A 26,897-nucleotide genomic window follows, 5' to 3' on the forward strand; every position below is an offset into this window, starting at 1 on the left:
CAAGTCTAATATAGTGAAAACATGTAGACCTACCACACCAAACATGTCATTTCAAAAAACTGAATAAAAAATTGGCCCCATTAAATTTACTGATTACCATATTCATAGTCATTAAAAAATTATAAATTAAATGAACTTCTATGACAGTGGCAGTTGGTGCCTACTTTTAGCTGTAGTTTTATGCATATCTGTGAACTGAGAAAGCAAATGGTTTAAATTTAGCGTTCAGTGTATATTCTCTTATGAGGACTGCTGTTTTTAGATGAGTGGTTTAGCAAGTTTTTAATGTTAATTTCCTTCTTAAATTGCTACACAGTGTTGTGAATAGTTAATCCGACCTACTTCCTGTGTTATTTTAACTATAATCCAGAATAAGTTCGGTGATGTTCACTTTGAACTTAAGGAGTAAGGCTCATGTTCACAGTTGATCACCTTCTTACGTGTTGGATCTACTCACTTACGTAGGGAGCATCGGCTCCACTGCAGTTCGGAAAGCTCCAAAGAGGCAGAGGTGTGCCTCTTTTGTTCTGGTATCTAGAACAAAACCAGATCTGTCTTTTCAGTGAATGGGAACTGAAACCAAATGTTACGTGATAACCCAGAAAGATATAGAGTTAGTGCCTTAAAGATGTTTCTTTAAAGGTCTAATTAATTTGAGTAGAGTAGTAGGCTTTCTGGAACAAAAGTTAACATTTGATAGCACCAGCATATTTTTCATTCCCAGGCATTAGTGATTATAGCTTTCCAGATTTTAACACCATTTTACTTACTTATTGCATATTCAAACATAAAGATTTTAACAGATTGTTATGTTTGTGTTAAAGCATATATTTCACAAGTTCCAGGTATGGTATATAATTCTTCAGACTTGGATCCAAATCTTGGCCCCATAGATTACTGTGTATGGGCCTCTATCTAATTTTCTTAATTTCTTTAAGTAAGATTAAGTGAGATGATACATTTAAAAATCCTGATTCCATAATTTTTTATATAATTTACATAAAATGAGAACAAGGGGTTTGTAATAATGAAAACTTGAGATCTGTTTATTGGGGATTGTCTTCTTTAGCCGTAAGACCTAATTTATTTCTGGCTTTAGTTTTGTTTGAACAGTATTAAGAAAGTCTTGATTTATTTAGCTAATAAGTTGCAAGTGATAATGATGTGATCTAGAAGCTTGACATTAGAGTAGTGGGAAATTTTTCTTTAAGTACTTTTATCATATAAATATGAAGGGCAAAAAAATATTGTCATAGCCAGATTTGTTATATTTACTCTTATTTTACGGTGGTTTATTATCAGTTATATATTCAGTTTTTTTAGAAACTGACAAAGTGATTACCAAAGTAGCTCTCCCATTTTATATCCCAGCAGCACAGTGCATGTGGGACCCGCTTTCTTCAGATATTTGCCAGCATTTGGTATTGTCAGTTTTTTTTTTAATTTTAGCTGTTCTAAAAATGAGTAGTAGATCACATCTCATTGTGGCCTTAATTTGCATCTCCCCAATGGCTAGTGATGCTGAACATCTTTTCACGTGCTTATTTGCCATCTGTATATCCTCTTCAGTGAAATGTCTCTTAATGTCTTTTGCCCATTTTCTGGTTGAATTATTTTCTAACTGTTGAGTTTTGAGAAATCTTCATATATTCTTTTAGGATTAATTTAAAACTTTTTTCCCAGTTTTTTCTTTTTTAGTGTAAAATTTCAAACATATAGAAAACTTGAAGGAATTGTACCTGTATAGTTGCCGCCTGTATTCTACTCATCCGTTAATGGCATCTTCTTTTTAAATGCATTTCCGAGTGTTTTGCGGATATTATTATACTTTTGCCCATTAATACTTTAGTCTGCATAGCATTGGAGCACAATGTTTAAAATTTTTTCTTTTAACAGTTTTCTTTTAAAATAAGGTAACATTTACATACAATGAAATACAAAAATCTTAAGTGTCTCATTCACTGGGTTTTGATGTATTTGTAACACATGTACTCCTTGGCCTTCGTTTTGTAACTAACATCCTAGGTGCCTTTATGGGATGCCGTTTTACTCCAGTTTAAATATTTTGTGTTAACCATAATCTAGCTTCTTTTATGGTAAAAGGGCATGATTGATTTACTTTTTCTGTTAGAAGTCTTTATCTTGAAGTGTGATCCTAAGACCACCGGCATCAGAATCATCAGGGGTACCTGTTAAAACAAGATTTGTCTGCTCTTCCATGGCCACTAAATGAGAATCTCTAGGGGTAAATTTTAGAAATTACTTTTTACAAATCTTCCAAGTCATACCTGTTTATACAGTCCATTCCATCTGAAGTTTTTCTGGGCAGGATAATCTCTCCCGTCCCTGATGCTTTATAAGTTTCAGCTTTCATGCTAAGTTGACACAAAGCTGTATGTTCTCAGATAGCCTGTGTCCATGGCTTCCTATTTGGGCAAAATGGGGACTTTACTTTCACAGCAGATTGTCACTTGCGTCCCATAAATCTAGAGCTTTTGGAATTCCTTTCAGTCTACAGTAGGTGCAGTCTACAGGGGCTTTGTTTTTGAATTAATATTATTATATAGTGTAGTTGAAATTATTCAGGGGAATTGACTGAGAAATTGCATAGTGTTTCGCTTTGCCAGATTTATGAAGCCACAACACATCCCTTTTCTAATTTTCAGTCATCAGAAAGCTAAATATATAATCTAATCCTCAGACTAGTTTGTAGAGGTGCCTATGATGTACAATTATGCCCTTGAGAATCCAGGACTTAACTCAGCACTAATGGCATGTTGAGTCACCTACATCTCTACTGTGGGGGCATACCCTGTGCACTGAGATATTTAGCCGTATTTCTGTCTTGTACCCACTAGGTGGCAGTAGCAACCCCCCAGCACCTGTGGAGACAACCAAAAATGTCTCTGAACTTTACTGAATATCCTCTGGGGACAAAATCACTCTCGGTTGAAAAATCACAGCCTTAAGAAATGGTTACTGGAAGGAACTGCATGTAAGGGTGGTCTGTGTTACTGAAGAAACTTAACAACAATAACAAAAGTTTTTGCTACTGTTATGTTTCAGTACTTTTTAAATACTTTCATGGGATTTCTCTAAAAATTGTTCTTTTTACTCGATAAAATCTGTCATGGTTCTGTTTCTTCATTGATTGCTAGGAAATTCAGCTCAGTTTGCACTAGTTAACAGTGACTTTACTAAACTTCTGAGATTTTCTTGCTTAGCTCTTGTTCTTTTAACCTTGATGGTTTTTTCTAAATGTCTTATGAACCACTTAAAACTCTTGATGAAGGCAGGTGTAGATTTTAGGTAAGTAAAGAATCCTATTCACTTTAAATGGTATTTTAATAGGTAGTGAGTTAGCTAATTGAATTTACTGAAATACAGGGATTTTCTTCCTGCAAATAAAGCATTAGTAATGCTTTCAAATGAGAGCTATAAATGGTTCAGTTTGAGATTGAATGGTTAAGGAACAAGTAGTAAAATGTGAGCAATAGGTGAAGAAAGATGAACAAGAAAATGGTCTTGTAGTGGGTATTATCTACACGGTTTTGAATTCATTCTTACTGTAACACAGATAATAGATGAAGAGAAGGAACTTACTGTATTCTAGGATTTTATTATTATAGTGTTAATGTTATGTAGGACTGTTTTTCTCGGAGATATTACATTGGAGAAGTTTGATTTGACTTTGGAGGAGAGGTATACATAATGGCTAAGGGCGTGGCTTTAGATTTCTCACTGTTTCCTAGCCATGCAACTTTAGGTAAGAGTCTTAATGCTTGTATGCCTTGAGTTTTCTTACTTGTAAAGTGAAGTTGACAACAATACTACCTGTTTCATAGGGTTTGAGGAGGATAAATAAATAATAGACTTGAAGATCTTAGCTTAATGCCTGGGCCATAATAAGTGTTCATTAACTGTTAGCTGTCATTTTTAATCTTCATTTAAAATTATTCATAGATTAATGATATGACTTTAGAGTTTTATTATTTTGCATCTCAAGATATGATTAAAATATAGGACATTGTTTCTGTAGAGTATTTGATAGTAGGATCTTTGTACATATCATCCTTTATAGTACTTCTTAGTGTCAGAAAGGTTTATGTGAAAGATAAAAAATAGCCTTTAAGCATATAGTAATGTGAAATGTCACACTTTGTAGAAAATGGTTATAATAGACTCATTTTGTAATCTTTACTCTGTAGCACAAATTTTTAGAACTTATTTTGGGGTAGCCTTTTGAGGTTTAGCACTCTTATTTCCATTAGTATCTTAATAGATAATACACATTTATTTGCCATAGTGTAACATATTTCATTATCATAAGAAAAATAATATGCTTCCTAAACAATCAGAGTTTAAATCATAATTTTTTTTAATAGATAAGCCTTCAAGGAAAAAGACGGGAAGTGCCGTGGTTTAGCCGTGCCCTCCTGCTCTGTCTTCTGCAGTTTTAGGCTTGATCTTGAGTGATGTCATGGGTCCTTAGAGGGAGAGCAGTGACAGAAAATAAAAGAAGGGTGGTAATTGAGCTCTTTGGGATTGGAACTGCTGACAGTCCCAAAAGATGAAGCACAAGTGGCATGGTCTTCTCTATCTAGGGCTTAAGCTAGCATTACTTTTCTCCTTTATAGCAAACCTTAGAACTTTGTTATTACTGTGTCTTTTTGGATTTTTCCCCAACTGTTAATGTTTTTGCTTTCTTTCTCCTTTAATTTTGGTTCCACTGCATATCATATGCTTTAATTTTATAGTGATCTTCTGTTAAAACAAGAGATCTTTAATCACTGTTGAATAAAAAGACAAGGCAAAACCTTCATTTACTGGAAATGAGTTCTGTAAATGGCCAGTCATGCTGCCTATTCTATTATGAATGCTAGTGTTCAGTATACAAAATGTTTTGATAGTTGTAACCTGAATTACAGTAGTATTTTGAAACTTTTCCATTGCATAATTTGCTTCTGAACTGCTAACTTGGCTATAGCTGGAGTAGAGGCAGTAACGAATAGTGGAATAAATGTGCTTTGAAATCTAACTGGAGTTGTGCCTGATTCCCAGTTGATGTCTATCAGCTTATATAATCTTGATCTTAGGATTTCTTGGCTGAACACTTGAAAATTAGGATCCTTACCTCTGGCAGGTGTTAGAGATTCACATGAAGTAAGCGTGAGAGCACGTCTGGTAGTAAGGGCATTCTGCGTCAGGTTGTCTTTCCCCTTCCAGTCTCTACTGAACTATCTCATCCCTACGACTGAGTTTACTTCCTTGTTGAAAACAAAGTCCCAGAGTAACCTTTGAAAGACTTAAATTTATGACAAAATTAGAAGGAAAAAGAAATTTGAAAAGAAGCAGAATAAAAGAAGGTAAATAGCAGAAAAAAGAATTTTTAGCTCTGATAGAGTACTTCTTTAGATAGCCAGTTCTTCATATTAGAAAAGAGTGAATTCTCTTTGCTCACATTGTTCCTGGTGTTTTAAGTCAGAAATATATTTAAAGAGGTGGGTGTGTTGCATTTTAGATTTTTATGTAAATGGTGATCTTTTGGCTCATCTGGACAATTTTACCTGTACAACTTTTCTAATTCTTTCCCCAAGTCAGTGAAGGCGGGGTGGGGCATGTAGCTATTTAAGCAGGAGATTGGGAGACAACTCATACATGCTTCTCAGGCAGTAATGGTTATAATGTTTGAATGATGATCTCTACATATCGTAACTTAGCCCAGTGAACCTCTGAGCTACCTGCTTTGTTGGATGGGCAGTGCAGAACTTCATGGCCATTTTTGATTATATCATGCGATGCATTTTTACTGTTGCCAACGTGATACTGTCGCAGTGGCTGTTCCACTATCTGGATATTGCTCACTCAGGAAACTACGCAGTTCTGATTTCCAAGTCTATGGCTTATTGTAATTCTCTGCCTAGGTATTTTTTGACTGTGTTAAAGGTTATTAAGCATTTTGTAGCCTTTGATTTTAGGAAGACCATTTTAGTTTATAAATCTTAGAGTTGAAAAAACTTCCTGGTGGCTCAACTAGTAAAGAACCATCCTGCCAGTGCAGGAGACGCAAGAGATAAAGAGTTCGATCTCTGGGTCGGGTAGATCCCCTGGAGAAGGAAATGGCAACCCGCTCCAGTGTTTTTGCCTGGAAAATCCCATAGACAGAGGAGCCTGGCAGACTGCAATCCATGGGGTCACAAAGAGTCAGACATGACTGAACACACATACTCACAAAGTTGAAAAATAGAAGACCCTTAGGTTTCCATTTTAAAATTGTGTATGAAATTCCACTGATACAAGTAGTACATTTATAAATGTGTTTGTAGATTCTCTATCTACTGTTACGTAACGATTGGGCATTGAAAAAGGAAAAAGACATACCCAGAAATTAGATTTCTTTCCCTCTGTTTAAATACTCATTTGCTGTGTGATTTTTGTGGTTTTCTTTGTTTAGAGATATTTTCTTATGTAGCATAAGATTCTGTCTTTTCTGGAAAGATTGTCTGGATAAATATTATATAGTACATAATGAAACATATATGCATTTGGGAAGTTCATATATTGTAACCACTCTGTTTTTTAAGAAATTGCTACAATATTCCTCCAGTGGAATTTAAATCAGCTACGGTGGATCACTTGTTTTCCCTAGTTTGCAGATTATTTTAGGCACGTGAACTATAGTTCAAAGATTTGCTTATATTACTTGAAGTCAGTTTATCTTCCAATAAATTATCTAGTTTAGGGATTATATGACAATAAAAGAAGTTTGTATTTCTCATAAGATGTTTAAGTTATATGCCAGCAATTATGTGGGTAACGTTTTGTCCGTTTTCAGGTCCAGTGATGCACCAGCAGCCTCCTTCTCAACAGTACAACATGCCCCAGGGAGGTGGGCAGCATTACCAAGGCCAGCAGCCACCAATGGGAATGATGAGTCAAGTTAACCAAGGCAATCATATGCTGGGTCAGAGGCAGATCCCTCCCTATAGACCACCTCAACAGGGTACGGCTCCATGGGGAAAAATTCTCACAGTGCTCGAAAGGCTTTTCATTTTAACAAACTTTTCATATAGGCAAAGTTAGAGCCTTTTCTTTCTTGATTTTGAAAATTATTATTTTTCTTAAAAGGTAATGGGTATAGTAGGTACAGAGGGTCATGAAAAGTGGATATGAACTCCCTGGTTTATGGTTTTATTTATTCTTTTCTGGGAAAAGGTTATGTCATCAAATTATTATCATAAGCTCACTAATTTACAGCAGAAAATATTTTATTTTTGAGAAATTACTAAATGTATGATCAGAAACAAACCCTAATTTGTTTCAAACTGCTGTAATATCGGAAAGGAAATTAATTTTCTGCCAGTTTGAATCTGTTTTTAGGAAGGTTGTGTTTCTGCTTTTTGAGTTGCTGTTGTTTGATATTGCACGTGTGGTCTTAACATTGATTTCTGTGAAATGTGGTATGTGTTGTTGTTGTTTATGTATGTGTGTGTATAAGAAAAGTCAGAAGTGTCTGAGATGCCAAAGCATGGGAGGGGAATCTACGGCTGTGAAGTAATCTGTCATAACATCAGATTAGACGGAATGCCTTTGATGACACAGAGAACAGACTATTTACATCTTGACTGGTTGTGGTTTTTCAGGCCCACCACAGCAGTACTCAGGCCAGGAAGACTATTATGGGGAACAGTACAGTCATGGTGGACAAGGTCCTCCAGAAGGCATGAACCAGCAATATTACCCTGATGGTAATCTCTCCTAATGTTAACTTTCCCGTTTTCTATCCCTGCCCAGTATTAATGTAGCTAGCTATTCAAAACGTTGTAATGAGAATGAAAACTAACCCTGTGTTTCTTCCAAATTTAGAAACACATCAGTAATCTAAAGCATCAATCGTGCCGTTAATTTATAATCTATTTTAAAGTATATTTTGCTTGGTTATTCCATATTTGTATCATCAGGCAACATGTTCTATCATTGGAATCCTATCTTATGTAAAAGAAGATCCTTTTATATTTGGAATTGTTCATTTGAACCAAAGCAAGTGTTACTGATTTGCCTTTTTAGAAAACAGTTTTATTGAGGTAATTCATACACCATAAAGTTCAACTGTTGATTTACTTTTATTCATTGTATAAATACAAAGAGAATATAGTTCTTGAGTATTCTACCAAATTTTATCCTGTTAGTTAATATTATATATGTCTCAAAGAACTATGGTTTATATATGTTATCATTTGCATTTGAGAAAAATTTTGGAGGCTAAATTATATCCATAACATACTTGTTTATATAGAGTTAGTAGAATAGAAAGGCATTTGAAAATCAGATTTTAACTCTAGTTGTTTAGTTTAATGGTAGTTTCATTTTTTAACGAGAAGGTGGCTGGTGAAAAAATGGTCAGTAAAAGATGTACTGTGTTTAGTAGTTAGCCAAGCATACAAGTAGACTTTTATCATACAGTTCTTTGTTTACCTGTATGCTTGAAAATTTTATGATATAATGTTGAAGAAAAAATAATCCAGACATATAAAATTGATCAGATAGAGGTAGCTGTTCACATTACAAAATGATCTGTCTTGTTTGGAAGGATTTGCCAAAATCTTCATTTATGTTAAGCTCCCTTGATATAATTAGGTAAAACTACTTAACAGAGAAACTTGGAGAAACCAAGAACTTGAAGCTGAAATGTTGAGACCATTTGACCAGAAGCTAATATAAACTAGCAGGAGGATATGACTTGGTGTATTTAAAAAATCATATTATCTGCCACTTTCTGTTAGTGTGTAAATCATAAGTGGTATATTCCTGCAGAGATTCTGTTTTATAGGCAGAACAAACACTCTCCATAGAATTTTGCACACAAAATATGTGTTTCTTAGTGGTAGTGATACATAAGGATAATTTTGGTTAGAAAATATTTTTAAAAAAATATTTTACTTGTCCTCAGTTATTTAGAATGTTGGAGGTTTTTTGTTTTCCTTTCACATGTAGACATTGTTTTAACTTTTTTTTTCTTGAAAAACTTTAGTTACATTTATATACTATAGATATATTTATATTGTTATAAATACAAACTGTCTATTCAAAATAGATATTTTTTTTGTAAATAGCAGAACTTAAAGGTTGCTATAAATAATTCTTTTATTGTACAATGGAATTTAAAAATTTAAGCCATATATCATTTTTACATAAATGCGTATTAATATATTTGTCCAATATTTACATAGAGTATTTCATTTATAGCAACAGTTAATTTTTTTAAACAGCATTGGATGTTTTCTTACTACATTTAGATACTTATGCCAGTAAATATATAGATTAAAGACCAACAGACTTTTTTCGGTAAAGGGCCAGGGAGTAAATATTTTAGTCTTTGCAAATCCTGTGGTCTTGGTCTCAACTACTAAACTCTTGTAGTAGCATGAAAACAGCTATAGAAAATATGAATGGGTATGACTGTTCCAGTGAAACTTAATTTGCAAAAAGAAGCCACTGGCTGTATTTAGACTGCAGGCCATAGGTTGCCAATCTATAATGTAGATATTTAGGAGGTGGTTTGGAAACATTGGAATACTAGAGCTATGAGTATTATATTTATTCATAACTATATTCCTCCTTCCTTAATTAGGTATTCTTCTAAAATTTAGTTCAGATCTTGGCTAACTGAAAGGTTTTTTCCTGCAATTTCTTTGGGCAATTAAGTTAAAAGGACTAAGCCTAGTAAGAGTTTCTGTAAAAACTATGTGCACAAACAAATAAAAATGAAATTCTTACTTTGGAAAAAAAAAAAAAGGACTAAGCCTAGTCATCTTGCCGGTGTAACTTATTGTGCCTTAAAATGAAAGATGTGCTCTGGCAATTAACACAGTATTAATTTTTGAAGGTGTATGTTTATGATACTCTAGAAATATTTCCTAAAGACTCCCAGAATGGCAACATTAAGCAATATATTTTTGCATCTGAAAATACTTTGATATACAAATACTTCAAGGAAGTTAATACAGAATGTGAAATATTTAAGTTTCTTTTAGGGGGAAAAAAACTTATGGAGCTCTTTTATATTTTGCGTTGTTTTAGCATATGCTGTGGAATTGGCGACCAGCAGAACAGGTGTTTGACAAAATATGATAATTGCTTCCTTTGCTCATTCTAATTTAATTCAGGTTATTTACATGTGAAAGGCCTAAATGCTTTCCTTTTCTTTTTTTAAAAAAATGGAAGATAAAGTTTTTTTTCCCCTCCTTGATGAGGATTATCAGAGTTAAGACTAAGTGTAATGTTTCTAAAACTGTTTTTTGCTTTAAAAAGAAAATTGCACGTTATCTCAATATGAAAGCAATCACATTTGGTAAATATTTGGCTAATGCAATTGAAATTTTTTATGTATTTCCATTTCTTTTTCTTTTTTTTTCAGTTTTATCTGAAAGTATAAATATATTTAGGGTTTTCACTCAGTGGCCATTAACGTTTCTTCCTGTCTCTTGTCGAATTGATGTAGGTCATAATGATTACGGTTATCAGCAACCGTCGTATCCTGAACAAGGCTACGATAGGCCTTATGAGGATTCCTCACAACATTACTACGAAGGAGGTATCTATATACCTTCACACACATACACATATATATCCCCTTCTACAGGAACAAAAATTCTTGCATAAGACAACTTCTACCCACGCAAAGCTCTTGTAGAATACTAGTTGCTGGCTGTCTTGAAAGTTCCAGGGAGCCTAGAACAATCAGAATAATTTTCTTACAAATATTTAAAATGTATAACCATGACTTGCCATTTCTAACAACCATAAAAAGACTAAAACATTTTAAAATAATTTTTTTCCTCAGTGGAAATTTTCTATTTGAACATAAATCCATCAATCCAATTTTTTTTCTTGTTGTGTGTTCACATATGTATAATTTTACATATAAGTTTAGTGCCTCTAGGAAACAGCTTGCTGATCTTGTGTAGCTAGTGTGTGCTCTTGTAGCTGTCTTTAATTTTTGTCTTTTTTATTTTATTTAGCATAGTCATGATCTTATGACTGTGATGTTCCAGTAAATGTAATGCTCGTATGGCAGAGACGCTGAAAATGCTGCAGTTCAACCTTGCAAAATTGGCTTTAACTGCAGTTTGTTTGGCCGAAATCCTTCTGTTTGGTTTGAGTTTTTTCTTTGTTTTGTTAACTTTTAAAAATCAATATAGCATTTCATTTTGTTCTTGTGTTGTTGGCTATGCATCTTAGAGGAATAAAGTTAATTAAGCAAACTCCTCAGTATTTTGTTTTTGTCCTCTTCTCCAATTATCATGTAGGAAATACGCAGTATGGCCAACAGCAAGATGCCTACCAAGGACCACCTCCCCAGCAGGGCTACCCACCCCAACAGCAGTACCCAGGGCAGCAAGGCTACCCAGGACAGCAGCAGGGCTACGGTAATCGCTTCTGGCAGTTTTAACTTAGTTCTTCCTGCAAAACGTGGAAGTGGATATTTAATTTTCATTTGAAAATTCACAGCTTTAGCTCAGTCTACTCGTGGAGTGTCTCTTTAAAAAGTTCTTAAAACTGGTAGTCTGTTTAAGAAAAAGCATAAACTGGAGATGGCTCATTGATCACAGGTAAGGTATAGAAAGTCATTTGAAATGAATTCATTAATTAATGAATTCCTAAACCTGTTTGACATTCATGACCAGCCAGTAGCTTTGCGTGTGCTTAGAAAACTGATGAGTTGGGTGATTACTAACAGTATCTATATAATCTGCTTGGCAAATTCATTTCCAAAACTAATGACTGTTACAATGAAAAGTAACATTGATGTTTTAGTGTACAAATGAGGTCCATTTGGAATGCCTAGAGAAAATGTTTTTGTCATGCCCTATTAAAATAGTTGTGTACACTTCCATAGGGGTATGTTTATTGCAGGTATGTATCTTACAGAGTTTGGAGGAAGTATAGCCATCTTTTCTTATTGTATTCTCACTGTAGTATTTACTAGTTGGCTATCTATTAGATAGGGAGTGGGGAATGATATAGACCTGATATCTCAGTCTTAAATATCAGTCTTAATTATCTATGACTACTTGAGATATAGGAAAATATGGTTCCTATGATAGAAGATATAGCTGCTTAATTAGATATCATCTTTTGCTAACAGGGTCTCTTTTTTTATTTCTTGGGCTCCAAAATCACTGTGAACGGTGACTGCAACCGTGATATTAAAATATACTTGCTTCTTAGAAGGAAAGCTATGACAGACCTGGACAGTGTATTAAAAAAGTAGAGATATCACTTTGCCAGCAAAGGTCCATATAGTTGAAAATGTCATTTTTCCAGTAGTTGTGTGCAGATGTGAGAGTTGGACGATAAAGAAGGCTGAGCACCGAGAAATCGATGCTTTCAAACTGTGGTGCTGGAGATGACTCTTGAGAGTCCCTTGGACTGCAAGATCAAACCAGCCAATCCTAAAAAATCAACCCTGAATATTCATTGGAAGGACTGATGCTGAAGCTCTAATACTTTGGCCGCCTGATGCTAAGAGCTGACTCATTAGACAAGACTCTGATGCTGGGAAAGATTGAAGGCAAAAGGAGGAGGCGGCAACAGAAGATTACATTGTTAGATACCATCACTGACTCAATGGACATGAATTTGAGCAAACTCTGGGAGATAGTAGAGGACAGAGGAACCTGGCATGCTGCAGTTTATGGGGTCTCAAAGAGTCGGACTTAACTTAGTGACTAAACAACAACAACAAAGTCTTACTCTTTTTATTCATTGATTTAAACTCTGCTGTTATTATGGGCACATCTTTCCACCTGTGATAGCAAATCTGAGAACCAGAATCAGGCTAAAATTCTCTTGCACCTTCGCAAATAAGCACTGAAATTTCAGGCAAGTATTGGAAGTTAGGTATTGATCAGTTCTAGTTCCCTAATTCCAAATATGTCTTTAGAAATATTCCATGTATTTCTTGTCTTTTTGAAGGGATATTCTTACTACTCTCAAATGGCATTTCCATTTCATGACCATTGAACATTTGTACATTGAATAAATAGAGTATTCTGGTTTTATTGTGTTCATATGAAAACAAATGTTACATAGATCAGTCAGGTAAGTTTATTGAGTTAGAAATATTTTCAGTGGAAAGGTTAAATGCTTTTCTCTCTGACTCTGGGGAAATGTTCCCACTTTGCTTATCTGTAGGTTTTAGTTGTCAAACTTCATTCCAATAGAAAATTTAGTTTTAATAATCAGGTGCATAATAATTAAATAGTCAAAAGAGTAAACTGATGGAATTTATTTAAGCTTGAAAATTTATTCTGTTTGACATTCCTCTATAATCAGTGTTTTCTATGACAGGTTTTGAATGGCTATGATTGAAAACATTTAAGCAGGAAAGCACTTCAGCTTATGCTTTATAAAGCATTCTTGACAATAGACAGTAGTAGAATTTACAAAATAGACATATTTGTTTGGCAAGCCAAGTTAGTCCCTTGTCTCTCTCTGGACGTTGAAATCATTCACTTATATGTGTTAAGTATTAAAGGTGATGGGTACACAGAGGGTAACTTTTGAATCGTGTTTTTTCACATGCAATCTGTGGCTTTTCAAGTCTTTTTTAGATTCTGTTTGTCAGTGTAGAGCATAAAACTTTCTTTTGGTGATTGTGAATGTAAATCTGAAATTTACATGTAAAATCATTCTTTGTGATTCTTCTAGTGATTGCAAGCGTAAATGTTGAGTTACACAGCTGCAACCATCACTGATTTCCAAACTTTAATTAGAAATTTCTTCAGTATTTTAATTTGAATCTACTTCTTGATTTTTCTTTTACCCCTTGCTTATACTGGTTAACTTTCTAATAGAAATACAGATGAGTTTCCTTAACATCATGTGCTTTACAACTCCCGAGTCTCTTACTCATTTTGACATATGAAATTTTAATGGCTAACACATAGCTTAATAGTTACACTGAATCAAAGCATCTTGGTACATGGTAGTATCTTTACAGTATTTTTTTTGTAATTTATTTTTAATTGAAGGATAATTGCTCTATAATATTGTGTTGGTTTCTGCCAAATGTCAGCATGAGTCAGCCATAAGTATACCTATGTCCCCTCCCTCTTGAACCTAACAGTATTTTTACTTATAAATTTTGGAATTTATTTGAAAAAGCATTTGAGAAGAATCAAGATAGCAAACTATTCTTTTGAGTTTAAAGATGAGAACATAGTAACATCTAATTCTAAACCCTTTCTAGAATTCTAGGAACTTGCTATATTTTCTTCTGGAGTTTTATTTGTGTTAATTATTTTGCAGGTCCTTCACAGGGTGGCCCAGGTCCTCAGTATCCTAACTACCCCCAGGGACAAGGTCAGCAATATGGGGGTTACAGACCGGCACAGCCTGGACCCCCACAGCCACCGCAGCAGAGGCCTTATGGGTACGACCAGGTAAGTTACTTGGCCAACTGTGTGGCTGCCCCATTGTGTGCTCACTCTTGATTAGCTTAAATGTTTTTCGTTTTTCCCTCCTTTTGTTTATAACATGAGTTAACCGAAAAAAGTATTTTCTCTTGAGTCTTTTTCATAGAATGCTAGCACAGTCAATGGCACCCCACTCCAGTACTCTTGTCTGGAAAATCCCACGGACTGAGGATCCTGGTGGGCTGCAGTCTATGAGGTCGCTAAGAGTCAGACACGACTGAGTGACTTCACTTTCACTTTTCACTTTCCTGCGTTGGAGAAGGAAATGGCAACCCACTCCAGTGTTCTTGCCTGGAGATTCCCAGGGACGGGGAAGCCTGGTGGGCTGCCGTCTATGGGGTCGCACAGAGTTGGACACGACTGAAGCGACTTAGCAGCAGCATAGTTAATCATGGTTACTGTAGCATAGAAAACATGGCATTCTCGAGGCACCAGCATTCATTCATTTTCATTCATTTATAGTCTCTCTCTAGTCTTTACCCTGCAGGCATGCTTCCCTTAGCCCTTCCAAACATTATTCTGTATTCTAAACCCCTTGGTTTCTCTCATTTCCCTCCTGTTTATTGTTCAAGACTACTCAAGTCTTGACCTGTTGAAATGTGGAGTCCGTCTGAGTCAGTGCTCTCCCTGGCTCTCAGCTTCATGTCAGCATATTCACTCCACTTCCTTAGCAGCCACGATGTCCTTTCTCTTTCAATTCATACTCGTAACCTTCCTCTGCTGCCTCCTATACCCATATCCATTATGTCAGATATTAATAATCTTTCTTTCTCCCCTGTTATCTTTCCTTCTGCTTCCTTCAGATAAGTATAAGTGTATCTCATCCTATGATGTCTGTATTCTCTTAAACCTTCTTTTCATCAGTAAATTGCTCAGGCTTAATAATCCTGTGCCACAGTCATTGTTTTATGAATCTTCTCATACAAGCTCTAAATTATTAAGATGATTTATTACATTGGCAGGTTTTTTTTTTCCTTTTATTGATTTCAGGTTTGTTTAATGTCTTTACAGTGAGGAGAATCTGATCTGTTCACCACTTAAGCTGCCTAAAATACATTACTTTTTAATGTTAGGGTTACAGGACCAGTGGGGACGATCTGGTTTGAGGAACAAGTCATATACAATGCCGGTTAGATGCTGAGGCATGAGCAGCCCTTTCGTATGCTCTCTCAAGTGGGCAACCCTCTTGTACTGACACTTCTTAGTTAGGAGGGAAAAATAAAAGGCTGTGGACAGATAAGTAATATTAAAAAGAATGTACTAAGATTAAGTCAAAGGATTAGAGGAAGTTTTATTTAATTGTAGAATAAGTGTTGACTAGTGAGTGTTTAAGGACAAGATCCCTGAGCAGATATAATTTAGGCTCATTCTAATCCACGGCTGTTGAAAAGTGGTCCTTTACTCCATAATTCAACTAATTTTTATTAATTTCCCGTGTATGCTGGACACTATCGTGTCCAAGATGAGTGAAACAGACCTAGTCCTTATGGCTCATGGAGCAACTCTCTCGATCTTCCTTGACCTTACTGTAGCGTTTGACTCGGGTTCCTACTTCCATTCTTAAGTGGTCTTTTTTAGCTTCTACATGACTACTGTTTTGTTCCTCTTAATTTCCAGTGACTCCTTTTCTACTTTCTGCTTGTTTCTCACCTTTCTTCTACCCCATCAGTTTCTTTTATCAGCCCTTGGCTTAGTGTTTTTCTCAGTCTCTATTCCTCCTGTCTTACGTTTTCAGTATCCTTAGCCCACCCTTCTCAACCCAACTCCAGCTCCATTTTTTCAACTGTGTTCAGAACATCTCTCTGGGTGTCTTGACATTTTCTTCAACTTCATTTTCTTCCTGACTCATCATGTTTCTGAATCTCCTAAGCTTATATCATTCATTAAGTACATGGTTCTTGAGCAACATTTATATGCCGAGATGGGAATATGTTAGGAAAATTAGATCGATATGGACTCTGCATTTGTGAACTTAAGTCTAGGTGGGATACAGACAGGTAAGTAGATGATGTGATGTAGTGTGAGAAGGTACTTGTATGAGGGAAGGCAAGATTTTTGTGAAAGGAAGCTCTTAACTCAGATATATATTCCTTGGGAAGTATAAGTGCAGGAGCCCAAGGCTGAGAAGATATTAGCCAGCTTGTTGTAGGGAACAGATGGGTATTTTCGTCAGAAAGTGCACTCATGAAGGACTAGTGTTAAGATATGTGGCTCAGTAAAGCAGAAGTGCGGGGAGGAAGAGGCAAAAGAGTGGAGAGATAAACTAGGGCCAGGTTAGGAGGACTCTTGTAAACTGTACAGGGGAGCTTGGTCTTTATCTTGGTAATGGTGTGGGTCAACCAGATTGCATTCTCACCAGCAGTGAATGGGAGTTCCTGTCACTCTGCATCCTCATCAGCATTTGATGTTACCAGTGTTCAGAATTTTGGCCATTCTAATAGGTGTGTGGCATATCTCGTTGTTTTTTGCATTTCTCCAATGACATACTATATAGACATCCTTTCATGTACTCGTTTGCCATCCATATATCTTCTTTGGTGAGGTGTCTCTTCAGGTCTTTGGCCCATTTCTTAGTAGAGTTGTTTATTTTCTTATTGTTGTAAGAGTTCTTTGTATGGTTTAGATAACAGTCTTTATCAGATGTGTCTTTTTCAAGTACTGCTTTGTCTTCTTGAGTTTTCTTATTTTTTTGACATTGTCTTTCTCAGAGTAGAAAGGTTTAATTTTAATGAAGTCCAGTTTATGAGTTCTTTCTTTCATGGATCACACCTTTGATATTGTATCTGTAAAGTCACTGCAGAACTCAAGGTCACCTATGTTTTCTCTTATGTTGTCTTCTAGGAGCTTTGTTAGTTTTTTATTTTACAGTTAGGTCAAGTTCTTACTTAAGTTAATTCTCTGAATTGAGAAAATCTTAGTTGCTAAGATTTGTATCTAGATTCACTTTTTTGTAAAATGCAGATGTCCAGTTAACTAGCACCACTTGTTGAACGAGACCACCCTTGCACTATTGTCTTACCTTTGCTCCTTTGCCAAAGGTCAGTTGCCTGTATCTCAGTGGATCTATTTCTGGGCTCTCTATTCACTTGCCTCTATCTCTTTTTCTATTCTTTTACCAATTTCACAGTGTCTTAATTGCTGTAGTTTGATAGTAAGTCTTGAAGTTGAACATTGTCAGTCTTTGTTCATCTCCTCTATTATTCTGTGGTTATTCTGGGTCGTCTGCCACTCCCTATAAATTTTATAATTATATTGTCAGTATCCAAAAATAACTTGCTAAGATTTTGGTTGGAATTGGGTTGAATCTTTAGGTCAAGTTAGGAAGAACTCTTGTATCTCAACAATACTGGGTTTGCTATCCATGAACATGGAACAGCTCTACATTTATTAAGTTCTTTGATTTCTTTTATTACTTTTTAAGTTTTCCTTATACAGTTCTATGTATATTTTATTAGATTTATACCCAAGAGTTTAACTTGTGGGGGAGAATTCTTATGTAGATGGTATTGTTTTTAATTTCAAATTCCTCTTGCTCATTGTGATAGCTTAGGGTGAATGGTGTGAGATTTATGATCTCCGAAGATGTAGCTTTAGGACCAGAGACCATACTTCATGATGCAAGAGCTTTTGTGTAGCAGAGCTTTATTAAAGTATAAAAAGGGACAGAGAAAGCTTCTGACACAGACATCAGAAGGGGGATGGAGAGTGGCCCTCTCATGAATGTTAGCAAGGGAGTTATATACTTTTCTAATTGGTTATTACAGTAAATCAAAAGAATGTCTCAAGTTGTAAAAATTTTACCAGACCCACTCCCACAGTAAGATAATAGGATTAGAACTTAACAACAGAAAGATTTTACCAGACTCACTCCCATATTATACATTCTAAGATACCAGGATTAGTCAGAAGATTTTCAGGAAGGAGAAACTGTCCTCAAGCAGGATATGTTGTTATATAATCCTTAGTACAGAGTTTAAACCGAGCTGTTTGTTGTGTAATCATCAGTTCCAGGCTTAAAGAAAAAAATGTTTTATGACTCAGACTAAGGAATGTAGAGGGGAAGAAAGACGTTTGTCCTTTCCTTCTCCTTGAGAATTCCAGACTCCTCTCTCCTCCTCGGGGACCCTGGACTTCTTATCAACCTGCCTAGCAATTGACTCTCTCAGTTGCTAGTGTATAGGGGAATTTTCTGTGTTAACCTTGTATCCTGCAACCTTGCTTATTAGTTTCAGGAGGTTTTTTTATTGTTTGATTCTTTGGGATTTTCTCCCGAGTCAGTCATGTCATCTGCAAACAAAGACAGTTTTATTTCTTCTTTTCCAATTAGAGTATCTTTATTTCTTTTTCTAATTGCATAAGCTAGGAATTTTAGTACAGTGTTGAGAAAGAGTGGTGTGAGGGGACCTCTCCGCTTTGTTCCTGATCTTAGCAGGAAAGTTTCATTAGATCTTAGCAGGAAAGTTTCATTAAATACTATGTTAGATGCTTTTATTTCTAGCATAGCATTTATCTCCATGTGACACATTATGTAGTTATTGTTTATTATCATACTCTCTTCCCCTAGACTGTCAGTTCTTTAACGACTTCACCATGTCTGTTTTTATCACTGTTGAGTCTCCACCATCTAGTGGAACACATTTCTGCTGTTATTGTTCAGTTGCTCAGATGTGTCCAGCTCTTTGTGACCGCATGGACTGCAGCACGCCAGGCTTCCCTGTCCTTCACTGTCTCCTGGAGCTTGCTCAAACTCATGTCCATTGAGTTTGTGATGCCATCCAGCCATCTTGTCCTCTTGTCATCCCCTTCTCCTCCTGCCCCAATCTTGCCCAGCATTGGGTTCTTTTCCGGTGAGTTGGCTCTTCTTATAAGGTGGCCAGAGTATTAGAGCTTCAGCTTCAGCATCAGTCCCTCCGATGAATATTCAGGATTAATTTCCTTTAGGATTGACTGGTTTGATCTCCTTGCAATCCAAGGGATTCTCAAGAGTCTTCTCCAGTACCAGAATTCAGAAGCATTAGTTCTTTGGTGCTCAGCTTTCTTTATGGTCCAACTCTCACATTCATACATGACTACTGGAAAAGCCATAGTTTTGACTGTATGGACCTTTGTTGGCAAAGTAGTGTCTCTGCTTTTTAATAAGCTGTCTAGGTTTGTCATAGCTTTTCTTCCAGGGAACACATTGAGTAGTCAATAAATATGGTGAGTGAACATATAAGGCCATCACTTCCTAAATCTGAATGGTGATCATAAGAATTAAGAAACCCCTAAAAAGTATTTTGACAGTAAATTTAAGACCTTTATAGGATTAGGTGAATGAAAAAAACAAATTTAAAGGTGGTTGATATTACTCAGCTATTGTTCAGTCTAGGGACTCTCACACCATACACTCTCTAGAAAATCTCATTTACTCATAGGGTTTCAATTTATCGTGCTGTTGACTGTCAAATCTCTATTTCTAGTCTGACTTTCTCTTCTGAGCATCAGGTGCCTAGTAGTCATCTGCAGTTAGAAATAGCATATCAGTGTCATATAACCAAAGCATTCATAATCTCTGTGCCACACATTCCTCCTTTCTATGTTGTCTGTCAGAGAGAGGTACTGTTGCCAAGTTAGAAAGCCATGTGCCACGTTTGGTACTTACGTCTTTCTCCATCTCCCTCTCTCCATCTAGTAAATGACAAAATCTTGTTAGCCTGATCTCCTTCAACATTCTTGTATCCATCCACTTCAAAAAGTGCCTTATCTTTGTTTAGACCATTAATATGTCCTAACTTCATCACAGGATGAAGGATTCTCCCTTGCTATCTTCTTGCATCCTTTCCCATTCATTCTTTACTCTAGTCAGAGGAATTTTGTAATTTAAAAAAAGAAAAGAAAAATTGAAGAAGCAAAGAGAGCGATGCTATGCTGAGGCTTAGAGAGTAGAAGTGATTGACCCAGGATAACAGAGGTGAGAAGTGGTTGAGCTGGGTGGTAAGTCCTGAGTAACTGGGAGACCCAGTGACCGGACCCTTCCCTGTACCAGGACCGGACCCTTCCCCGTACCAGCCACACCAGCTGTGTGCAGAGCATCTTCATGCTCTTCTTCTTGAATAACTTTCTGAAGCAGGAATTATAATTATCCTCACTTGTCAGATGAGAAAATCAAGAAAGGGAAGGAAGGTAACTGGCCCCATGGACAAGAAACTGTTAAGCAGGAGAGTTAAAACTAGAAATAGATTTCCGGCTCCAAAACCCTTGCTCTTAACTCTAGAATTTGCTGATGGTTGCAGATATACAGCATTTGGGGGCACTTGTTATCCTAGTGAAGTGATTAAGTCTAGATCAAGTTACTTAAATTTTCAGGGCTTCAGTTTCTTTATCTATAAAATGGAGATAATGTATACTGCATAGGTAACAGATGAACACAAAGCACTTATGGCATTTGACATATGGTAAGACATAGGATGTTATTGAGATATATTAACAGTTGGCTGTTATTGATATTAGACTTCTTACAGACTTCAAGCTGTGTGTTACCAAATAATCAATAGCTTCTACTCCTTATTATTGTACATTCCTTTTTATTTTCCAGTTCCCTAAGCGTTTTTTAACCATTTTTCCTCCACCTTTGCTTTAGCTGTGTCTCCTATTTGAATTGCCCCTTTTTTCTTTTCTCTGCTATTCAGATTTTACTATTTTCTTAAGGCACACTGTCTCTGTGAAATATTTTTAAAATTATTTTAGTTGTGTTAACCTTTTCCTTAGGGTTACCTAACCTTAACCTTAGGGTTCTGAACGCTTATAGAACTTGTTCTGTAAATACACTTTATTTGTAAATCTTATTTTCCCCATTTTTCAGATTTCTTACAGTGATGAGCATAGAATATTTGCTCAGTAAATGTTTGTAATTGCTTGAATATCATAATTGGCATACATTATTGAAGAAGTCTTATGTGTCAGGCACTCACCAATACTTGGGGACTAAGAATGGATAAGACCTAGTCCCTATCATTAATTCATACAATAGTAGATAGATTATAAGTTCTGTTTATATAGCACATCAGTTTTTACCTCTGTTCTGCATTCACATCATTCCAAATATGTGCCACTTGCTTTCATCATTACTATCTCATTATATACATTCACTAGGAGAGCGTTTTCTTCCAGCATTAAGACTTGCTTATTTCTAAATTTTTTGTAATTTTTGCTTCCAGTGAATACTGTTTTTGGAAAATAAGTGCTTTTATGAGCATCTTTTTAAAACACATTTAAGAAATTTCATTAAAGTAAATTTTTTTCTGGTCTCTCTTTTCTTCTACCTTTCTTTTTTGGAGAAAAAGATTTTCCTTCTCTTTTCTGAAAACCTGCTTTAACAGTCGTATACTGGACATTGTTTACTTCCCTTGTAGAATGTTTCTATTTCATTCATTACCTCTTTTATATCTGTACTTTATTTTCTTTCCCTTCCTGTCAGCCTACAGCCCCTTCAAACCTACCTTATTAAAAGCAACAAAAGCAAAACAGTCTTTCTTTGATTTTATGTACCAGCTGCCTACCTGAATATGTCTGCTGATCCCTCACTGGCCTCAGGGAAAGGCCCAAATTCTATAGACAGGCTATAAGGTTCTTTTACCCTTATCTCCCAGGTATCTCTTCATCCTTGCTACTTATCCTAACTTGGTGTTAATAAGTTAATAACATAAGTTATTATAATAATCCAAACAGTTACAGACTTTGTATATTAGCACATAATTTATACACTGATATACACCATGTCAGAGTTTAGAGCTAGAACTTCTCACTCATTCCTGATCAGTTCATCAAAATTCACCAGAAACTTAAATTCTCATTATGTGCTATTCTAGGCTCAAAGACTTGGAAATCCATTTGCAGCTGAATGTGATGTCAGAAAAAAATCAGAGATACTGTATACCTAAATAGAGAACAGTTTCTGTATGTTTTGAAAGTAGCTGCTTTTGCTGCAGGACAGTGTAAAGACTGACTTGTGATTTTCTGTGCAAACTATTATGGTCAAATGATCATCTAATTACATTTTAAAATTTATCTTTTAGGGGCAGTATGGAAACTACCAGCAGTGAAGAGTACTTCCATTCCAGTAGCCAGAATCTACTAGCAGTCATATTGTCGCCTCAGCACTGTGGACACCTTCCTGTGAAGAGACCCTTCCATTCCATCTAGTTTTTGGAAAAACCTTGTGGATAAGCGGCTGTTTCATCCGTAAGCAGCCTGTGTGGCTTAGTTATAAAAAGGCTTTAGTAGCTCAAAAATACTCTTGATTTCACATGTCTACTCTAGGTGGCAACATTGGACAGAAAATACAATGACATACCCAATTTGCAATGATTTCGGAACTGCGTTTCAAAAGGACTGTTACAGACTGAAAGGTGTGAACAGCTTTGTATGTTTATGAAGGTTAAGGGAATTTAATACTTTTCCATAGATTCTTTTGTAAGGGGAAGAGGGAAATGTACACTTTTTACAGCAGCAATATTTTGTATATTATGTTTATTTCATGTGGTGAATATGCAAGGCGGTACACTACGCGCTGGGCAGAATCAGAACTCCTCTGTCAGTGGGGATGGGAGCACGTTGGATGCTTGATTGTGCTGGTCTGAACATGGTGTTCTGTGAAGCTGAAGGTGTTGGGGAAGACAACGCTCCCATGTGTCCCCTACTAGGTTCTTCAGAGGACATTCAGACCCCTTTTTTGTCTTAGCTAATCAGGGGCACTATGGTACAGTTTTGAGTAAAAAGGCGTTTTTTAAAGAAGCTTTCCAGTTTTGTGGACAAAAACCTTTTTTATAAAAGATCATTTATAATTCTGTTTTAAAATGTGAGGCAATAAGAATTACTTCATGTGGGATCTGAAGAATCTTGGTTAACAGTTTCATGTAAGTCCTCTCCTAAAACAGCAATAACTGAACCTGAAAGTTTTGATTTTACCTTGTTTGACTAATCACTAGTAAGTAATATCAGAACATTTTATAAATGATATCAAAGAAGAGTCAACAATGATGCATTTTATTTTTTAACATGAGAAGGATAATTGGTTTCTATAATAAGAATAGTTCAGGAGACTTTATAAACCTTCCTTTCAACTTTTCTTGACTGGAAATAATGCCATTTATAAAGGAATACTTTTACGTTTTCCCCTTTTTTATGTTGGTTAATAGAACACAGAGATGTTTAGGAAAATGCTTGCTGATGAGGTTTATTCTGATCTATATTAAAAGCATAGAGGTTGCATTTCGGATCACTCTGTTTTATTAGCATGGTCTATTTAATCATACTTGAGACTGTCCTGTGCCTGATTGTTTGAGCTGAGTTCAGGGATTTTGCATTGGGCAGGAAATCATGCATTGAGAAGTTTATAACCACAATTATTTAAGCGTAATCTGAAAATATCTAGCCCAAAGGTAAGTTGCTATTTTCATCACAGTTGCCTGTGCCCAGGGAATAAGGTATATTCTTTATAATTGGATTGTTTTTTCCCACTTACAACTGGAAACAAAACAGAAGGGGTGCCATAAATTTGAAAAAGCAGAATGTACTGTTCTCAACATACTGTAACCAAAAGGAGAAATTTTAATGTGTCTCTGTGTGTATGAAAGAGAGTGTGCGCGTGTAAGGTCTGAATAAGGCCTTTTCCAACATGGTCAGTAGAAAATGGACATCAAGTTTGAACAGATAAAGCATGGACAGCCTTATTGTGACTGAAATGCTTTTAGGTTCTGTGCCAATTTTCCACCACTGTGTACTTTGTTGCTATTTAAAACTGTATCAACTCTAACAGAAGAATAAATTATTTGTGATTTTAATTTTCTCGTTTGTTTTTTTAAATTAGATCTCTTTGACTCTCTTGTTCTGTCTGGAGACTCTGCTGTGGGTTTTTTATATAAGTTAGTCTAGTATAAGCAGACTATATTTGTATTCTAGGACTATCGAAATTCTCTTGTCATGCCCAAGTTAATTAGAATTAACTGTTCAGTAATCAGCATGTTGTGTGGGCTGTTTGTTATGGAATTCTTTCTCTGAAAATGAAGTCCATGAGGCTATAATCAAGATGACTGAATTAGATAAATGAGTTGAGGAGACGAAATTGTGCTGAACCCAACCTGGTGTAGATATGTTATCTCATTTGAAATAAGCTCAACTGACATTAAGAAATAATTTGTCTTGCCAACCCATCTTCTGTTGTCTTATTCTCCTTTTAATGGAAACTAAAATTGCAATTTTAATAAGCAGAATTTCCTCCAGGACTTTCTTCCTGGAGACTACCACATTTGCAAGGTTTAATTGTTTTATAACAGTCCTGTTTCATAGAAGTTTTTAATTGGTGGTGACAAAAATTACCTTACTCCTTTGATACCTGGTAAGCTGAATAACTTTACCAGTAGCTTTCTACCAAGTTTGACATCACCATATAGACCATATATCCTAAAACTGGAAATTTCATTTTAGCAAAATGGATTATTATGAAGAAATATCATACCATCCCATGAAATTCCAGGAGCAAAACGTTACTAAGAAGAGCAGGGCAGTTATTGATCACGTTTAAACATATTTAACTGTGCTAGTTTAGGCATTTGAAAACATGTTAGTATTCTTTACAGCTTTGATGGCAACTTGTTTTTGGTTTTGTTTTTAATTTTTAATGGCGTTTTCTGTGTGTGTGGAGAAGGGTATGAGGATCTTCGTGTACCAGAAGTCTAAATGAGGCACTTAGCAATGCGTGGCTTGTGTTGTCTTTACACCCACCCACAAATTGAAGCAAACACTATGTCCTTTCATTCTTACAATAAATATCTCTAAAAGATAAATACTTTTTAAAGTAACACCTTGGTACCAGGATTCTTCTTGCTCTGGAAATTTTGTATTTTCAGTGTAACTGTGAATGAAAAATCATCTCAGAATATGTATGGCTAAATTGCTGCCTTTTAATTTTAAAAAGTCATTTATATTAAATCATTAAGGTATTAGCAAAAGTATATTAAGTGTACAATCTTCCTAATTGCATCTCTCAAATGTAACACTTGTTAAGAAGGTTTGATACATTTCTTCCAACTTGATTTTATACACATAAGCTGAGATATTTTCTCTTTTTAAACAAAATTTGAATTGAACTAACCACACTTTTGCAGCCTTTTTTTTTTATTTAGGTAAAAAATATCTTGGATTTTTTGTTTGTTTTTTACAATTGCAGAAGTAAAGCTTTCATAAACTTATCTGGCAAGGTTTTTTTGCTTTTGTTTTTATATGATTGTTGGAATATTTCTAAACTGTAAATTTTAGTATGTTAGGTTTAAGGCCATGTACATTATCTTCCTAAAGGATATATCCTTGCTAACATGAGATTACTAGCCTTGTTAATTTTTGCAATTCTAATCGACTTTTAAAAAATGCCAACTCAGAATTTAATTTGAATTACATTTGATTTATTTGTAAGTTTGAGCATCTGAAATACTGAAAGGGAGTTTATTATTTTTTTGCTGTGAAATGGCTTTCAATGTTCTTTATACATTTCCTTTGGGCATATAAGAGAGACAGGAAATTGTATAAATACATATACACAAATTACAAAATTATATATGGTTCTCTAAATGCAAATGTTAATTCTCTTTCTATATTGCCCATCTCTTTAGTCTCTATTATTTAAACTGTAGATATAGTATTAATATCTTTTACTGTATTAAAGTTTTAAGACTTCACATATTCAATTTCATAGCTTCTTAGCACCTCCCTAACTTCCAAATTTATGAGAATATTCCCCATACTTATTTTACTTTTTCTAAAACTTACCGTACATGATATGATTTAGAGCTTAGTTTTTTTCCTATATGATAGCCAGTTGTTTCAATATCATTTACTGAATAAACCAACTTATTTGAGAAGTCACCTTATTTTGTTTATCTAAAAAATTAATTATAGCTAAGGCATGCTTGATTTATGCCATTTCAAAGACTAGTTAGATTTATTTAAATATGACTTCATTTAGTTGGCATAAAGTTATTAATTTTTCCCCTCACAAGGGTTTTACTATTGGCTAAGAGTTAACTGTGATGGTATAAATAATGAGTGACATCTTAATAGTAAGAGAATTATTGAAATATACATTATACATATATATTCATATATTTGTGTGTATTATATGTTTGTATATATATGGATATATTTATGTATATAGTAAAAAATTTTCCTTTCCTGATAGGGATCTATAGTTTAAGAACTTAGATGTATGAGCAGTGCATTTATGTTTAGGCTATAATTTGTAACTATGGTAATATACTGAGAGGTTTTTTGTGAGAGGTACATTATAAATAATTATTTAATGTTAAAATAAGTGAATGGAAAATCCTGAATATTATGAGATTTTCCATCATTTTTGGTCTCTTCTTAGGAAATACTGATGATAAT

At 35.2% G+C, this 26,897-nt stretch overlaps 1 protein-coding gene across 2 annotated transcripts in view; it reads left to right on the plus strand.

Moving 5' to 3' along the window:
* Window positions 1–24,263, plus strand: part of SS18 (SS18 subunit of BAF chromatin remodeling complex) — a 69,335-nt gene extending 45,072 nt beyond the window's left edge. Inside the window, exons 6-11 of one of the 2 annotated variants that reach the window (XM_052660288.1) lie at window positions 6,836–7,003; window positions 7,644–7,748; window positions 10,502–10,594; window positions 11,310–11,429; window positions 14,314–14,447; window positions 22,535–24,263. In XM_052660288.1, coding sequence (XP_052516248.1) covers window positions 6,836–7,003; window positions 7,644–7,748; window positions 10,502–10,594; window positions 11,310–11,429; window positions 14,314–14,447; window positions 22,535–22,561 — 647 coding nt within the window. In that variant the 3' untranslated portion in view covers window positions 22,562–24,263. The remainder of the gene's footprint in view (window positions 1–6,835; window positions 7,004–7,643; window positions 7,749–10,501; window positions 10,595–11,309; window positions 11,430–14,313; window positions 14,448–22,534) is intronic. The other variant, XM_052660289.1, reaches the window with a different exon arrangement.
* Window positions 24,264–26,897: the final 2,634 nt, after the last annotated feature.

The sequence above is a fragment of the Budorcas taxicolor genome, chromosome 22 (assembly GCF_023091745.1).
Source record: "Budorcas taxicolor isolate Tak-1 chromosome 22, Takin1.1, whole genome shotgun sequence".
NCBI lineage: Eukaryota > Metazoa > Chordata > Mammalia > Artiodactyla > Bovidae > Budorcas > Budorcas taxicolor.